Source organism: Hyla sarda, chromosome 1 (genome assembly GCF_029499605.1).
Source record: "Hyla sarda isolate aHylSar1 chromosome 1, aHylSar1.hap1, whole genome shotgun sequence".
Classification (NCBI taxonomy): Eukaryota; Metazoa; Chordata; class Amphibia; order Anura; family Hylidae; genus Hyla; species Hyla sarda.
Genome location: NC_079189.1, coordinates 64,496,550 through 64,514,923, shown reverse-complemented (window position 1 = coordinate 64,514,923; position 18,374 = coordinate 64,496,550). Strand labels below are relative to the sequence as shown.

Here is an 18,374-nt window from a genome sequence, read left to right as displayed (position 1 = left end):
TAATAACAGGTTAAAGTAAAGAAAAAGGATGTCATGTAACCTTATAATGTACCTTATATATCAGTGCATTGTGCTAAGGCTGCTTTCACACTATAAAATTCATCCGTTTTAAAGATCCGTTTGATGTTCCGTTATGAAAACCCAGAAAATCGGCCATTAAACGTCCGTTAGAAAATCCATTTATTGTCTATGAGATTTTTACATTATCCGTTTTAATCCTTTATAGTCCGTTATTAATAACGGACGTTATTTTGTGACGGAAGATGGTAACGGGAGAAACAGTGCATGAACTATTTCTTCCGTTCATTCTCCCGTCACAAAATAACGTCCGTTATTCATAACGGACTATAAAGGATTAAAACGGATAATGTAAAAATCCCATAGACTATAATGGGATTTTCTAACGGATGTTTAATGGCCGATTTTCAGGGTTTTCATAACGGAACGTCAAACGGATCTTTAAAACGAATGAATTTTATAGTCTGAAAGCAGCCTAAGAATGTATCTGACCAAAAACAACATCTACATGGAGTTTGTAGGTTCTCCCAGAGTTTGTCTGGGTTTCCTTCTTTTGTTAGTGTATCACAGCACCTTTTTTCTCTGTTGTCCAGATTAATGTGACTGCACCTACCCGGGCCTGGAAATAGATTGTGGTAAATGGAATTCGGATGGATCCGAGCCAGTGTCTCTCCACTCTTGTATGGATTCCGCTTCCTCTCTCGCGATCGTCCTAAGACATATCAATCACCATTATTACTTTTATACTACTGTAACCTTGGAAAGCTGTCAATTTCAAAGGTAAAGGTGAGGTATATAAGATGTGGTGCAGCAGACAGGTATAGCCTTGCTTAGTTTTTGTTCAAATTTGTTATCTTCTCTGCATTTCATGTATAGGACGGCATAGCGGCAGGACAGTATGGCGACATACTTCTGCCTACCTGAGTTGACTATATTCAATTCAATGGACTGAACATAGACACTAATAGATTTACTTTTGGTCCACTTAAATTAATGAGAAAGACTCAGGTATGCAACAGTATATGGCGGCATACCATTCTGCCGTTACGCTGATGTAGACAGTAAATATTGGGCTCGTATCATGTGTGGACTTGCTCTTACCTCTAAAATATCAAAACAAACTTCATCGAAGACATTAATAAAGACATCGTCCTTCACAGACTGTAAACTGGCTGTGCTGTAGTCACCATTGGGAGCCCTAGACGAAGGCGAAAGCATATAGGAAACTTCTTACAACAGTTTATGGAATGAAAAAAAGGAGAGGGCTGGTATATAGGGAAGGAACTTCTAGGCTCCATCACCTTCCACAGGATGATTGACAACTTGGCTTCAAACAATACTTGGCTTCAAAACACAAGACCTAAGTATTGTCATGTGGGATTGTGTATGACTTTTATTTAGGCAATGTATGGCGTTATCATTAGGGTATCTAAATTTATCAATGATATACGATGAAAGGGGTACTCAAAATCTTCTGAACGCTTAGAGTTGGTGCCGGGAGCTTGTGATGTAATAGCCCTGCCCCCTCATGACATGATGCCCCACCCCCTCAATGCAAGTCTATGGGGGGGGGGGGGGGGGGGCGTGGTGGCTGTCACACCCCCTCCCATAGACTTGCATGGAGGGGGCGGGGCTATGAGGTCATGAGCTCCCGGCGCCGACTCTAATCGTTCAAAACATTTTGTTTCAAATGCTGAGCAGCGGAGTACCCCTTTAAGGTTGAAATCAGAAAAATATACCCCACATTACTCTGCATTCACTACTACATACCGAGAATGTGAGAACAGAATTTTTGAAATGTTGAGTGGCCAGAAAAACAAGATTCACTGGTCATGTCTGGAGGAAACAGGGACTGCTCATCACCTGACCACTACCATCCCTACAATGAAGCATAATGGGGGCAGCATCATGCTGTTGGGGTGGTTTTCAGCGGTTGGGACAGGGAGACTGGTCAGGGTTAAGGGGAAACTGAATTGAGCAAAAAACTGTGATATTCTAAATGAAAACCTAATCTTAAGTGATCTGGACCTCGGACTGGGTAGAAGGTTCACCTCCAACAACACAATGACCCTAGGCACACAGTCAAGATAGCACAGGAGTGGCTTAGGGACAACTGTGTAAATGTCCTTGAGTGTTCTTGTATTTTTTTTTATTCTATTATACCATAAGACCGAAAAAAAGTTAAAGGATCTGAAGAATTTCTGAATGCATTGTAGCACTATACGATGGCATTATATGAACACTGCGTACTACTTTTATATGTACAATTATTTTTGTCCCCAACTATCGCTTGGGCCACAGCATGAGTCCAGCGATAGTTGTGCTATGGGTGAGTGCAGTGTGAGGTTCTGAGGAACCGTATACTCTATTTTGGATACCTTGCATATTATAACCAAGTCATTGGTTGCTATAACCAGACTCCAGTTACACCATAATGATACATTCCCCAGGGTTAGAGAATACTAATAGAGAACTGCACCAAGGACACCAGCCTTGGTTACACTTATGATAAGAATCTTCTAGCACATTCCATAATTCTCTTATAATTCTCTTATAATAAATCTGGAAAGGCAGGAAATCCAATCTCTCTGTACTCTATTTGACATGTAGTAAAGGCTTCAAAGCCCAACGCAAACCTCCAAAATGTATTTATAAATCAATATACCACTGCAAAATAATATTGCACCTGGTTATTCCCATTTTTCTTATGTATTTACTTTGCCCCTATGTACCTGAATGGGAGTTCCAGTTCCTCGTTCCAGTTGGGGTTGGGCCCATCAGCTGTTGATGTCTGGCATACGGTGCGCTGGAATGAAACTTCTACAAATGGCCGGACCAATACCTGAAATCATATAAAATAGAATGGAGTAATATTTTGTACAATGCAGGCGCATATAGGTACACTATACTGCCACCAGCAAATACAGGAACATCGATACCTTCACATTAACTCAGGCTGCAAATGTGATTGGTTGCTATATAAAAAACAGACAGTTTGGGTTTCAGGCAGATTGATAAATCTAGGCCATTGTGTAAGGCAATGCTTCACAACCAGCCAGCCTCCAGCTGTTGTACTACTGCAACAACTGGACGCACACTGCTTGGGAAACACGGGTGTACGGTGGAGGTAAGCATGTGATCCTTTAAAATCAGGGTGAACAAAAGTCCAGTTAAATTAAAACTTTATTCCCCTATATCCCCTTCTTCTGAGGCCTGACATGCAAGACGGACGCTCAGCCAATCACTGGCCACGGTGGGGTCCTGCCCCGGTCTTCTTCCATGTGCCAGGGCCCAATATTTCATATTGGCATTCAGCAAATCACTGGCTGAGGTGAGACACTAATGCGGCCAGTAATTTGCTTAGCTGCACTGTTACATGGCGGCCTCATAAGCAGGAAGAGGATCGCACCGCACCAGGAGAGTGAGCCAAGGTTACATTTTTTTAAATTACGGCAGCCTGGACATATTGGGTGAGATTTATCAAAACCTGTCGAGAGGAAAAGTTGCTGAGTTGCCCATAGCAACCAATCAGATCGCCTCTTTCATTTTTCAGAGGCCTTTTAAAAAATGAAAGAAGCGATCTGATTGGTTGCTATGGGCAACTCAGCAACTTTTCCTCTGGATAGGTTTTGATAAATCTCCCCCATTGGGATAAAAAAAAAAATTGGCTTCCCCTTGAAAGGGGTTATCCCAGATTAGGAAAATATAGCTTTTCTTTCTTTTAAAAACAGCACCACTCTCATCCTTAGGTTGTATGTCGTATTACAATTTGGCTCCTTTTACTTTAATAGAATGGATCTGCTGTACTACACACAACCTGTAGACCAGAGTGGCGCTGAAATGATTCTAGTACCTGGTTCACCGACCACTCTGGTGACTGGGCCTGCCCCTGAGGTGAGGCGGATGCCGTAAACATCTCATTGAACGATCTTGTTGATCTGGATGGCGGCGCTGGTTTGCTAGGAAGAAAAACATATGTGTTAGTAGAACAGAAATTGGTGGATTTAGAACACAAATCGGAGGCAGGAAGGAATAAGAACAAATTTGGGAATATTACATCAGCTGTGCACAGCCCTATCAGACAGTACAGGCCCCTCTCACCATAGAGACACCATAAGCCATTACCATCGTACGTATGGTTGTCTCAGTCGCTAAGCCACCCTGTCTGATGCCAAGACTAAAGCTGTTTGAAAATTTTAGGATTTTATGGTAATGTCATATCAGCAGAATCCAATGCTGCTCCTGTAACTACAGTATATGGCGGTCTTCAAATCAACAACCACTACAAGCAGAGCAGGCCCTACCAAGGGACCCGGTGGGACAGGCGGCACTTTTCAGGCGTGGTACTTTGCTGCCCCCCCCTTTTTTTATCCACCTGGGTCCATGGTCCATGGCCAGCTCGGGTCTGACGAGGGACATTGTGCAAGTGACGTTCCTCCACGGACCCGTGCAGGAGGACGTCAGTGACCTCACTTGTCAGGCTTCCGCTGGAGAGAAAAAGCGCTGCACAGGCCACGTGAGTGTGTCTGTGTGTGTCTCTGTGTCGGGGGGAGAACTATGCTACCTATTGTGGGGAAACTATGCTGCCTATCTAATGTGGGAAAACTGTGCTGGCTACATAATGTGGGGAAACTATGCTGCCTATCTAATGTGGGAAAACTATGCTGCCTATCTAAAGTGGGGGAACTGCTGCCTACCTAATGTGGGGGAACTGCTGCCTACCTAATGTGGGGGAACTGCTGCCTACCTAATGTGGGGGAACTGCTGCCTACCTAATGTGGGGGAACTGCTGCCTACCTAATGTGGGGCGACTATGTTACCTAATGTGGGGAGACTATGCTGCCTATCTAATGTGGGAAAACTGTGCTGGCTACATAATGTGGGGAAACTATGCTGCCTATCTAATGTGAGGAAACTATGCTGCCTATCTAATGTGAGGAAACTATGCTGCCTATCTAATGTGGGGGGAACTGCTGCCTACCTAATGTGGGGGAACTGCTACCTACCTAATGTGGGGGAACTGCTGCCTACCTAATGTGGGGGAACTGCTGCCTACCTAAATGTGGGGGAACTATACAGCCTACCTAAATGTGGGGAAACTATGCTGCCTATCTAAATGTGGGGAAACTATGCTGCCTATCTAATGTGGGAATACTATGCTGCCTATCTAATGTGGGGAAACTATGCTGCTTATCTAATGTGAGGAAACTATGCTGCCTATCTAATGTGGGGAAACTATGCTGCTTATCTAATGTGAGGAAACTATGCTGCCTATCTAATGTGGGGAAATTATGCTGCCTACCTAATGTGGGGAAACTATGCAGCCTACCTAATGTGGGGGAACTGCTGCCCACCTAATGTGGGGGAACTATGCACCCTACCTAAATGTGGGGAAACTATTCTGACTACCTAATGCTTTTTTTCCCCTTTGGGGTGGGTGTCAGCATTTCACTCTAGGACCCAGGCAGCACAATGTCTTGGGCTGGCCCTGGCTACAAGGTATACAGGACATGCGAATTACTAAACCATGGGGGATTTATGGATCTTCCTGCACTTGCCAGAATCCATGTAGAAAAATAACGTAACTTCTCCCATTTCCTGTTCACTTCCAGTCAGTGCGACCCCCAGGGGAAATACTGTACTATCTCCATAACCAAAAGGAAAAAACACAGACGTGACCTATAATCCCGCCACCCATGCTAAACCAAGTAACATCTAAAGTACATTGCTTATGCAAGAGATATAGAACAATTCTCAATGCTGCAAAACAGCTCGAAGCACCACTACTCCAGGGCTCGGACTCCCATTGTAGGGTGCTTCCTAATTCTAACCAATGTGACGCCAATGACATTAAGGGAACATTCTGAGTACAACAGGGTCATTGCTGTGCAATGTCTAAATCAGTGTTTCCCAACCAGGGTGCCTCCAGCTGTTGCAAAACTACAACTCTCAGCATGCCCGGACAGCCTTTGGCTGTCCGGGCATGCTGAGGGTTGTAGTTTAGCAAAAGCTGGAGGCACCCTGGTTGGGAAACACTGATTTAGAAATTGCACAGCACCATTGTTAGATTAGTTTATGTATTGATGTCTTTATTTTCTTTAATAAGTTTTATTTTTACAATTCTAAATGTGACACTACCTAACAAATTCAAAATAACAGAGTCCGATTGTTCTTGATAAGTTCCAGGAGAAGCTTGTGATATTAGGAGCATTCACCAACATAGGAAGAAAACATACAATCAATGACAGTATGAGAATTCAGTAGCGCCAAAGTCAAAGAAAGCATCTGAACAGTTGGATCAATGAACACATAAATCATGTTTTGGACAAAAATTGCCCAAGACAAAAGAGGACATGAGCTTCTTCAGGGTCCTGTACAGTGCACCAAAAGAGTGTCCCAAAAAAAGTAAAATGAAGCCGCCCCCCACCTCGTGTCCAAAGGAGCAGCTTTCCCTGGCACAAGTTAAGAGTAGTATAGAACATGTAATACCTCCCTGTACTGTAGGGGGCGCTACCAGACAGCCAATCAGAGCATACACTTCAGTAATACAGGTGTTTTACCAGTAAATGCCATTCCTGATTGGTCAGTATACCGATGCAAGAGGCAGTGAAGCCGGCACTATCGAAATTAAAGGGGTATTCCAGGAAAAAACTTCTTTATATATATATCAACTGGCTCCAGAAAGTTAAACAGATTTGTAAATTACTTCTATTAAAAAATCTTAATCCTTTCAGTACTTATGAGCTTCTGAAGTTAAGGTTGTTCTTTTCTGTCTAAGTGCTCTCTGATGACACCTGTCTCGGGAACCGCCCAGTTTAGAAGAGGTTTGCTATGGGGATTTGCTTCTAAACTGGGTGTTTCCCGAGACAGGTGTCATCAGAGAAGATTTAGACAGAAAAGAACAACCTTAACTTCAGAAGCTCATAAGTACTGAAAGGATTAAGATTTTTTAATAGAAGTAATTTACAAATCTGTTTAACTTTCAGTAGCCAGTTGATTTTATATATATATATATATATATATATATATATATATATATATATATATATAAAAAGTTTTTGCCTGGAATACCCGTTTAAGCCACAACGAAGAATGGAGAGATGCAGCAAATTGGACACAGCCCGTCTGGACCTGTAGCGGTGGTGCTCTGCCCAGCAGATAGCAAAACTTCAGCAAGAAGATAATGAAAGAGGGCGACACTCACCACGCAGAGAACTTCTTTTATTCACACGACGGTGACATCAAACGGGTAACAGGCGGGGGAGTGGGGTGAAGGAGGGGTAACCGGTTACCCCTCCTCCACCCCACTCCCCCGCCTGCTACCCGTTTGATGTCACCGTCGTGTGAATAAAAGAAGTTCCCTGCATGGTGAGAGTCGCCCTCTTTCATTATCTTCTTGCTGAAGTTCTGATTGGTCGGTTCTTCCAGCCATTGACACGTTTCACAGATCTGAACTATCTGTAGCATTGTATGTTGAGTCTGGTTTCAAGTTACAATGGTCTAGAAAAGACAATTGTATGTTGAGACAATAGTAAGTTGAGGGACCGCTGTATTGATATCTACGTTGGTATTACTGGAGCATGGTGGTACATCATGTGGCACTTCTACTTCGGCACTAAATACTATATTATTTCATAGTGTACAATTGTGGGGGGCAATTTATAGCATAGTTATTTAAGCAACCCTATGAAAGCCAAAAGGAGACAGATTGTAGTATCAGTCAAGGCTGCCGGCATATACCAGTAGCTCCGATGTGCCTAAAACATGAATGAGCTTGACTTGTAGGGCACTGCCTATCTATTCTGCAATGTATAGTATTTGTAGGGCACTGCCTATCTATTCTGCAATGTATAGTATTTGTAGGGCGCTATCTATTCTGCAATGTATAGTATTTGTAGGGCACTATCTATTCTGCAATGTATAGTATTTGTAGGGCACTATCTATTCTGCAATGTATAGTATTTGTAGGGCACTATCTATTCTGCAATGTATAGTATTTGTAGGGCACTATCTATTCTGCAATGTATAGTATTTGTAGGGCACTATCTATTCTGTATTGTATAGTATTTGTAGGGCACTATCTATTCTGCAATGTATAGTATTTGTAGGGCACTGCCTATCTATTCTGCAATGTATAGTATTTGTAGGGCGCTATCTATTCTGCAATGTATAGTATTTGTAGGGCACTATCTATTCTGCAATGTATAGTATTTGTAGGGCACTATCTATTCTGCAATGTATAGTATTTGTAGGGCACTATCTATTCTGCAATGTATAGTATTTGTAGGGCACTATCTATTCTGCAATGTATAGTATTTGTAGGGCACTATCTATTCTGTATTGTATAGTATTTGTAGGGCACTATCTATTCTGCAATGTATAGTATTTGTAGGGCGCTATCTATTCTGCAATGTATAGTATTTGTAGGGCGCTATCTATTCTGCAATGTATAGTATTTGTAGGGCGCTATCTATTCTGCAATGTATAGTATTTGTAGGGCGCTATCTATTCTGCAATGTATAGTCTTTGTAGGGCGCTATCTATTCTGCAATGTAAAGTATTTGTAGGGCGCTATCTATTCTGCAATGTATAGTCTTTGTAGGGCGCTACCTATTCTGCAATGTATAGTATTTGTAGGGCACTATCTATTCTGCAATGTATAGTATTTGTAGGGCACTATCTATTCTGCAATGTATAGTATTTGTAGGGCACTATCTATTCTGCAATGTATAGTATTTGTAGGGCACTATCTATTCTGCAATGTATAGTATTTGTAGGGCACTATCTATTCTGCAATGTATAGTATTTGTAGGGCACTGCCTATCTATTCTGCAATGTATAGTCTTTGTAGGGCGCTATCTATTCTGCAATGTATAGTATTTGTAGGGCACTACCCTGCAATGTATAGCATTTGTAGGGCGCTATCTATTCTGCAATGTATAGTATTTGTAGGGCACTATCTATTTTGCAATGTATAGTATTTGTAGGGCACTATCTATTCTGCAATGTATAGTATTTGTAGGGCACTTACTATCCATTCTGCAATGTATAGTATTTGTAGGGCGCTATCTATTCTGCAATGTATAGTATTTGTAGGGCACTACCCTGCGATGTATAGCATTTGTAGGGCGCTATCTATTCTGCAATGTATAGTATTTGTAGGGCACCATCTATTCTGCAATGTATAGTATTTGTAGGGCACTATCTATTCTGCAATGTATAGTATTTGTAGGGCGCTATCTATTCTGCAATGTATAGTATTTGTAGGGCACTATCCATTCTGCAATGTATAGTATTTGTAGGGCACTATCTATTCTGCAATGTATAGTATTTGTAGGGCGCTATCTATTCTGCAATGTATAGTATTTGTAGGGCACTATCTATTTTGCAATGTATAGTATTTGTAGGGCACTATCTATTCTGCAATGTATAGTATTTGTAGGGCGCTATCTATTCTGCAATGTATAGTATTTGTAGGGCACTACCCTGCGATGTATAGCATTTGTAGGGCGCTATCTATTCTGCAATGTATAGTATTTGTAGGGCACCATCTATTCTGCAATGTATAGTATTTGTAGGGCACTATCTATTCTGCAATGTATAGTATTTGTAGGGCGCTTACTATCTATTCTGCAATGTATAGTATTTGTAGGGCACTATCTATTCTGCAATGTATAGTATTTGTAGGGCACTTACTATCTATTCTGCAATGTATAGTATTTGTAGGGCGCTATCTATTCTGCAATGTATAGTATTTGTAGGGCGCTATCTATTCTGCAATGTATAGTATTTGTAGGGCACTATCTATTTTGCAATGTATAGTATTTGTAGGGCACTATCTATTCTGCAATGTATAGTATTTGTAGGGCACTATCTATTCTGCAATGTATAGTATTTGTAGGGCACTTACTATCTATTCTGCAATGTATAGTATTTGTAGGGCACTATCTATTCTGTAATGTATAGTATTTGTAGGGCACTATCTATTCTGCAATGTATAGTATTTGTAGGGCACTATCTATTCTGTAATGTATAGTATTTGTAGGGCACTATCTATTCTGCAATGTATAGTATTTGTAGGGCGCTATCTATTCTGCAATGTATAGTATTTGTAGGGTGCTATCTATTCTGCAATGTATAGTATTTGTAGGGCACTATCTATTCTGCAATGTATAGTATTTGTAGGGCACCATCTATTCTGCAATGTATAGTATTTGTAGGGCGCTATCTATTCTGCAATGTATAGTATTTGTAGGGCACTATCTATTCTGTAATGTATAGTATTTGTAGGGCACTATCTATTCTGCAATGTATAGTATTTGTAGGGCACTTACTATCCATTCTGCAATGTATAGTATTTGTAGGGCTCTATCTATTCTGCAATGTATAGTATTTGTAGGGCACTATCTATTCTGCAATGTATAGTATTTGTAGGGCACTTATTATCTATTCTGCAATGTATAGTATTTGTAGGGCTCTATCTATTCTGCAATGTATAGTATTTGTAGGGCACTTACTATCTATTCTGCAATGTATAGTATTTGTAGGGCGCTATCTATTCTGCAATGTATAGTATTTGTAGGGCGCCATCTATTCTGCAATGTATAGTAGTTGTAGGGCACTATCTATTCTGCAATGTATAGTATTTGTAGGGCACTATCTATTCTGCAATGTATAGTATTTGTAGGGCACTTACTATCTATTCTGCAATGTATAGTATTTGTAGGGCACTATCTATTCTGTAATGTATAGTATTTGTAGGGCACTATCTATTCTGCAATGTATAGTATTTGTAGGGTGCTATCTATTCTGCAATGTATAGTATTTGTAGGGCACTATCTATTCTGCAATGTATAGTATTTGTAGGGCACCATCTATTCTGCAATGTATAGTATTTGTAGGGCGCTATCTATTCTGCAATGTATAGTATTTGTAGGGCACTATCTATTCTGTAATGTATAGTATTTGTAGGGCGCTATCTATTCTGCAATGTATAGTATTTGTAGGGCACTATCTATTCTGTAATGTATAGTATTTGTAGGGCACTATCTATTCTGCAATGTATAGTATTTGTAGGGCACTTACTATCTATTCTGCAATGTATAGTATTTGTAGGGCACTATCTATTCTGCAATGTATAGTATTTGTAGGGCTCTATCTATTCTGCAATGTATAGTATTTGTAGGGCACTTATTATCTATTCTGCAATGTATAGTATTTGTAGGGCACTATCCATTCTGCAATGTATAGTATTTGTAGGGCACTATCCATTCTGCAATGTATAGTATTTGTAGGGCACTATCTATTCTGCAATGTATAGTATTTGTAGGGCACTTACTATCTATTCTGCAATGTATAGTATTTGTAGGGCACTATCTATTCTGCAATGTATAGTATTTGTAGGGCTCTATCTATTCTGCAATGTATAGTATTTGTAGGGCACTTATTATCTATTCTGCAATGTATAGTATTTGTAGGGCTCTATCTATTCTGCAATGTATAGTATTTGTAGGGCACTTACTATCTATTCTGCAATGTATAGTATTTGTAGGGCGCTATCTATTCTGCAATGTATAGTATTTGTAGGGTGCTATCTATTCTGCAATGTATAGTATTTGTAGGGCGCTATCTATTCTGCAATGTATAGTATTTGTAGGGCGCCATCTATTCTGCAATGTATAGTATTTGTAGGGCACTATCTATTCTGCAATGTATAGTATTTGTAGGGCACTATCTATTTTGCAATGTATAGTATTTGTAGGGCACTATCTATTCTGCAATGTATAGTATTTGTAGGGCACTTACTATCTATTCTGCAATGTATATTATAGCTAAGGCTACGATTTTGCCATACGGTTTTGTATCAGCTTTTTTCCCCCCCAAAATGGTATTAAAAAAAATGGACAAAACTGTATGAATTTTATTCTCAATGCAGTTTGCATTTACTACAATGTTATAAAAACCATATAAAAGTGATATACAGTTTTTATAGACCATTGTAGACCTAACAAACAGGACAGGACCGTGAACAAAACCGGGGAAAAAAAAAAACATGTAAAAACACAAAAGTACAAAAACTCATTAACAGGTCCACCTTTTTGTGTAAGTTTTTGTATGGAAAGGCAATGGGTACGGCCAGTAATACAGTTGTATACGGTTTTCAAATACAAAATCATGTACAAGAGTATTGCAAAATCGTGATGTGAATACTACCATACAGGGCGTCACCCAACAGTACCAAAGAAAGAATCCGTGTGTTGTGTAGCGCCCACTCGGCCTCTTCCCAGATGGTCACTATTAAAGTTTGGAATTTTTTTTTTTTTTTTTACCCATGTTCTGTAGATAAGCTTATATAACCATATGAAAAATAGAAGAGGTATATGGCGACATACAGATTCAGCTATCAGCAGTCTGGGATATCTGGGTGAACATTCATGTTAAAGCCTGCTGTCTTATTAGATATTATCCAGCTTTCCCAAATACTTCTACATAACAACCTGACAGAACCGCAGATACGCCCATATGTCTGTCATACTGAAGCACAGAGATTTATATCAGTAATAATATCACAGGGTGACTGGAGAAGTTTAGGAGTCATCTCTTTATTGTAGTAAATCAGATTCACATGTCTCTTCTCCTCCAGAGACTGCTCTGTCTATAGACCAGCAGTCTCTAACCTGCGGCTCCTCAGCTACCACAAAACTACAACTCCCATCATGCCCAGACAGCCGTTGGCTATGTGTTCTATGCAGTGACTACCAGTAAGCAGTAGACAGTTTATTTTATTTTTTTATTTTATAAACCTATCACCCTGATGGCAGCCTCAGCGAAATAAACTTTTTTTCCCCAAGGTAATCCTATTGCCAGATTCGTGCTAGTTACTGTGCAGTTTATTCTCTTATTTTTATACATTTTATTTATATAATAGGTTTCAATTCTTCAGACTTCTGGGAGGTGGATTACAGATGGCGGTGTGGTGTCAGACAGGGTAATGTGTAATTAACCTTATCGTGACGCCAGGGCAGGGTTGACCTATACACCGTCCGAAGTAGGACAGCTTCACTTGTGCCAGGCACCGGGCAAATTATCACTCCAACGCAAGGTTACGGTTTACTGGCTTGCTTTACCGAGGTTGGAAAGATGGTACAATCCGTTACAATCAGATCAGCGTGAAGGAGTTGCAGGGTGACCTTAGGGAAGCTTATGCTTGCTGGGACTTATAGTTGATTGTGCTGTATAGGACTGATTTAGCCCACGCTATACTTTAGAGACTTGGACTTGACTAATTTGCTGACTTGACATATCTCCAAGACTGTAGGCTTACTGCAAGGCTTTGACTTTCACATCGGTAGTGGGGTTAACTGGTAGTAGATGCGAGGTTGCTGGACTAGGCCTCAGGCCTCCTTTCAGATCCACCTCACAGACAGACTTCACTCCTCACCAAACTGTACCTCAGCACTAAGAGCTAGAGCTGAACCCTGACCTCACTATATATGGGAGGAATTTTGAGAGATCCTATTGGCCGGATAAGTCACATGTTCACCACTGCATAATCCCCTTAACAACAAGGTCCTTAGCAACAATAGATTTAAGGGGTATTTCAGGAAAAAACTTTTTATTTATATATATATATATATATATATATATATATATATATCTCAACTGGCTCCAGAAAGTTAAACAGATTTGTAAATTACTTCTATTAAAAAATCTTAATCCTTCTAATAATTATCAGCTACTGAAGTTGAGTTGTTCTTTTCAGTCTGGCAACAGTGCTCTCTGCTGACATCTCTGCTTGTCTTGGGAACTGCACAGAGTAGAAGAGGTTTGCTATGGGGATTTGCTTCTACTCTGGACAGTTCCCGAGACAGGTGTCATCAGAGAGCACTTAGACAGAAAAGAACAACTCAACTTCAGCAGCTCATAAGTACTGAAAGGATTAAGATTTTTTTAATAGCAGTAATTTACAAATCTGTTTAACTTTCTAGAGCCAGTTGATAGATAGATATATATATAAAAAAAAAGTTTTTTCCTGGATAACCCCTTTAAGGCAACAAATACATAGATAATACAAATACATTAACCCTTATGTAACAGTACATTAGACTATGAAATATAGATAGTTCTGAGAAGAGGGGACCCCTGACGGACATTGAGCAGCATCTGCCACACAGGATGGGCAGGAGTACAGAAGAACATGTGATTCTGTACTGGGTCACCACAGCGGCGATATTAGAAGTGACTTAATTGTGACAACACTGTAGGATTGCTTCAGTGGTATACAACAGGTAAGGCTCTCCCACAGCGGTGGCATTATTGTATACCATAAGGATTGCAGACATCACTAAGTTATATACAGTAATATTAGTATTGTACATTTTTGTAACAGGAATCTGTCATCATAATCACCCGCACTAGCCTGTTGGTACAAGGTTATAGTGCACGGATAAAACCATAGCAGTAAACAAGATGGGATGATCCCGCACTCACCGCGTCCATCGCTGGGTCAAGGAAGGCACATGGAAGGAATGAGGGTGGAGGTGAAGACGGGGGCTCAGAGGCAAAAACCTTTTGCCTCTGAGCCCCCGTCTACTCCTCCACCCTCATTCCTTCCATGTGCCTTCCTTGACCCAGCGATGGACGCGGTGAGTGCGGGATCATCCCATCTTGTTTACTGCTATTGCTTGTGCTTTTTTCTCTGATCCGTGCACCACCTATTACCATCCATTCATTATTGTACTGTTCGGTTGCATTTATATATTTTTCTCCTGTTCTCATTTTATGAACTGTGCCTCCCCTGTTACTTTTTTACTTGGCGGATAAAACCATACTTACCAATCTTCTGTCAGTGGCTCCTTTTTTTCTGTAATTCCCGGTCTTTTTGATATGGCAATGAGGAGCTTGGTGCTTGGTGATCATTCCCAAGACCCCTCTGCACGGTGACGTCCGGTGTTCTGAAGATCTGTGTGTGCTGGCTTCTTCATTGTCACGCCTCCTCTGCTGTGCTGAGCCTCTATGCAGAATGGAACTCTTCCATGCAGAAAAGAGTATAAGAGTATAGCTGTAGCTGCAGAGGAGAGCTGTTATGCTGCAGAGTGGAGCTCCATCCTGCAGCATATCAGGCTCAGCACCGAGGGAGGAGCTAGTGCACACAGATCTTTAGAACACCAGAGAGGCTTGGGAACGCTCCTTATTACCATATCCAAAAGACAGGAGAACAGAGCCACAGACAGAAGATCAGTAAGTATGGTTATCATCAGGGTCACCGGCACTATACCCTGTACCAACAGATCAGTGCGGGCGATACTGATGACAGATTCCCTTAAAACATAGAAACCAAATCTGGATCTTCAAACATTGCGCAGGGCTGACACAAAAAGCAGCAGTAAAAGCTTTCCACAGCTCTCTTACCTGGACGTTGGTTTCCTAACCGGTATGTCATAAGCACGAATGACATTCACCAGGACCTTAATGTCCCCATCAGACAGGTTCTGAGCAGTGACTTTCTTCCGCTCTTTTCTCCTTGGCTTCAGCGGACGCTTCGGCTCAGCTAACTTGAAGAGATCCATCCCCAGGATCCTGAGACATAAGCATAAACCATGAGTGGTCTGAATGTTTGAGGTGATATCACTACATGTCTAACTATACAGCAGCCCTCGGTGAAGCCTCCTGGAGATGGTTTGGAGCAGTGTGACTACATATACAGTAATGGAGCCTGGACACCGGGATGTCAGACGTGAATGGGTAACATGATGTGTTACTTTGTAGGTGACTGATTTTCCTATTAGTATCTATTAGCAGACAGGACTATGCATGGTCGTGAGCGGGGATGACTGAACGGAGTAGATACTGCAATAATGTAGAATAATCCAGTACTAAAAACTATAAGCATATATCTGTTTCCGAAAAAAGCTCAATGAGCACAATAGAATCCCCAAATGGAAATCTACCCATCTCCTCATGGTTTAACCACCCTATCTATTAGTGAATCTATAGAAAAGAGTCTCTCACGTAGGACATGCATTTAGTTACTGCGGGGACAGTTTCCCTATATGGTCAGTGGGGAAAGTTTCCCTATATGGTCTCACAGCCACCGAGTGTGTAGGAACAAACCCTGGTAACACCCATTTGTCAATTCATGCATACATTTCTAAAGGTGCCCATAGACTTTCATTAAGATGCTTGTTTAGCTGACCGTGTTCTCTCCTGTTCACCCCATACACAGGAATATTCAGCTCAGCCAATTCATGTGAATGAAGATGGAGAGGTAGGCCACTGCCAGACAACTCTGGTGGTGCCTTATTTTTCCTTAAAAAACTAAACAGGCAAGTGAAATCCAACATGCTTGATGCTTCTCTCCTCAGACATCAACTATAGGGGTAGAGTCAGGCGGACTCCATACACATTAGTCAACCATTCCCACTGAAATTGCTGGGTTTAGCCAACTTTCCTATTGTGTTTTATGGCCTTTATAGGAAAAACAAAGGAACAGTTCTATATATAATTCAAATAAACAATGTCCCAGAATAGTTTTTTTCATGGGGAATCCATGTACTAAATCAGACATATCAGGAGAGGCCAGAGGTTTTCTTTAAGGAAGCAGAACACCTATAACTGAGGGAGCTCTATCTGTGGCTGTCCTGAAGAAGTTGGTCATGTTTGGTGGTCCCCCACATCTCCCGGAAGCTGTAGGTATATAAATAATAAGGAGCAACTACCGTATATACTCGAGTATAAGCCGAGGGGGGTGTTTTCAGCACGAAAAATCGTGCTGAAAAACTCGGCTTATACTCGAGTATATACGGTAGTTGCTCCTTATTATTTATAACAGCATCGGCTGTCCGGGCATGCTGGGAGTTGTAGTTTTGAAATATCTGGAGGTCCGCAGGTTGAAGACAACTGCCTGGGCCTTCGTCATCATCCAGCCCCCCCTCCCCCTTTAGTTTTGTACACACCTCCGCTCGGCGGGACGTTAGGGTGAGCTGCTCTGGGCCATCTGTGCTGCAGGACCGTGCGGTGGGGAGGGATAGTCGTTCCGGGCTGTCCATCTTCACCGGGGGTGGGGCCTCTTCTCCGCGCTTTGCGCCCGGCCCCGGAATAATGACGTTGCTTTGACGACGACGCACCACGTTGCGTCCCTGTGCGTCGTCGTCAAGGCAACGTCTTTATTCCAGGCGCGAACCGCGGAGAAGAGGCCCACCCGGTGAAGATGGACAGCCCGGAACGACTATCCCTCCCCACCGCACGGTCCTGCAGCACAGATGGCCCGGACCAGCTCATCCGAACGTCCCGCCGAGCAGAGGTGAGTACAAAACTAAAGGGGGGAGGGGGGGGGCTGGATGATGACGAAGGCCCGGGCAGTGGTCTTCAACCTGCGGACCTCCAGATGTTTCAAAACTACAACTCTCAGCATGCCCGGACAGCCGATGGCTGTCCGGGCATGCTGGGAATTGTAGTTTTGGAACATCTGGAGGTCCGCAGGTTGAAGACTACTGTTAAATCAGACATTGACAAGTGGTGATGATGAAGGGGGTGGTGTGGGATTATGACAGGGTATTGATGAAGGGGGGGATGATGACAGGGTAATGATGAAGTGGGGGATGATAAAGGGGTAATGATGAAGGGGGGGATGATGACAGGGTAATGATGAAGGGGGGGATGATGACAGGGTAGTGATGAAGGGGGGGATGATGACAGGGTAGTGATGAAGGGGGGATGATGAAGGGGGGGATGATGACGGGGTAATGATGAAGGGGGGGATGATGACAGGGTAATGATGAAGGGGGGATGATGAAGGGGGGATGATGAAGGGGGATGATGAAGGGGGATGATGAAGGGGGATGATGAAGGGGGGGATGATGAAGGGGTAATGATGAAGGGGGGGGGATGATGACAGGGTAATGATGAAGGGGGGGGATGATGACAGGGTAATGACGAAGGGGGGGGATGATGACAGGGTAATGATGAAGGGGGGGGGGGATGATGACAGGGTAATGATGAAGGGGGGGGATGATGACAGGGTAATGATGAAGGGGGGGGGGGGATGATGACAGGTGATGATGATGAGGGTGTTAATGACTAGGATCTGGATGATGTATTTCCCACCCTAGGCTTATGATGATGTATTTTCGACCCTAGGCTTATACTCGAGTCAATAACTTTTCCTGGGTTTTTGGGGTGAAATTAGGGGCCTCGGCTTATATTCGGGTTGGCTTATACTCGAGTATATACGGTAATCTGTCTACATCTTGACAGAACGGGATGACTCGACAATTTTTCAAACTTCTATACAGGATATAAAACTCTGAACAGACTGCTGAAATCTGTCCCCAAGGTAGACAAGCAAAATGTAAAAC

General features: G+C 42.1%; 1 protein-coding gene across 1 annotated transcript in view; it reads right to left on the bottom strand.

The window, feature by feature from the left end:
- The window catches only part of CC2D2A (coiled-coil and C2 domain containing 2A), a gene marked incomplete in the record, with an annotated part of 119,749 nt that overhangs the window by 17,986 nt on the left and 83,389 nt on the right, over positions 1 to 18,374 (bottom strand). The window contains 5 exon segments of the mRNA XM_056555177.1: positions 632 to 730; positions 1,120 to 1,216; positions 2,751 to 2,860; positions 3,872 to 3,977; positions 15,430 to 15,597. Of these exon segments, the coding sequence (XP_056411152.1) occupies positions 632 to 730; positions 1,120 to 1,216; positions 2,751 to 2,860; positions 3,872 to 3,977; positions 15,430 to 15,597 (580 nt within the window).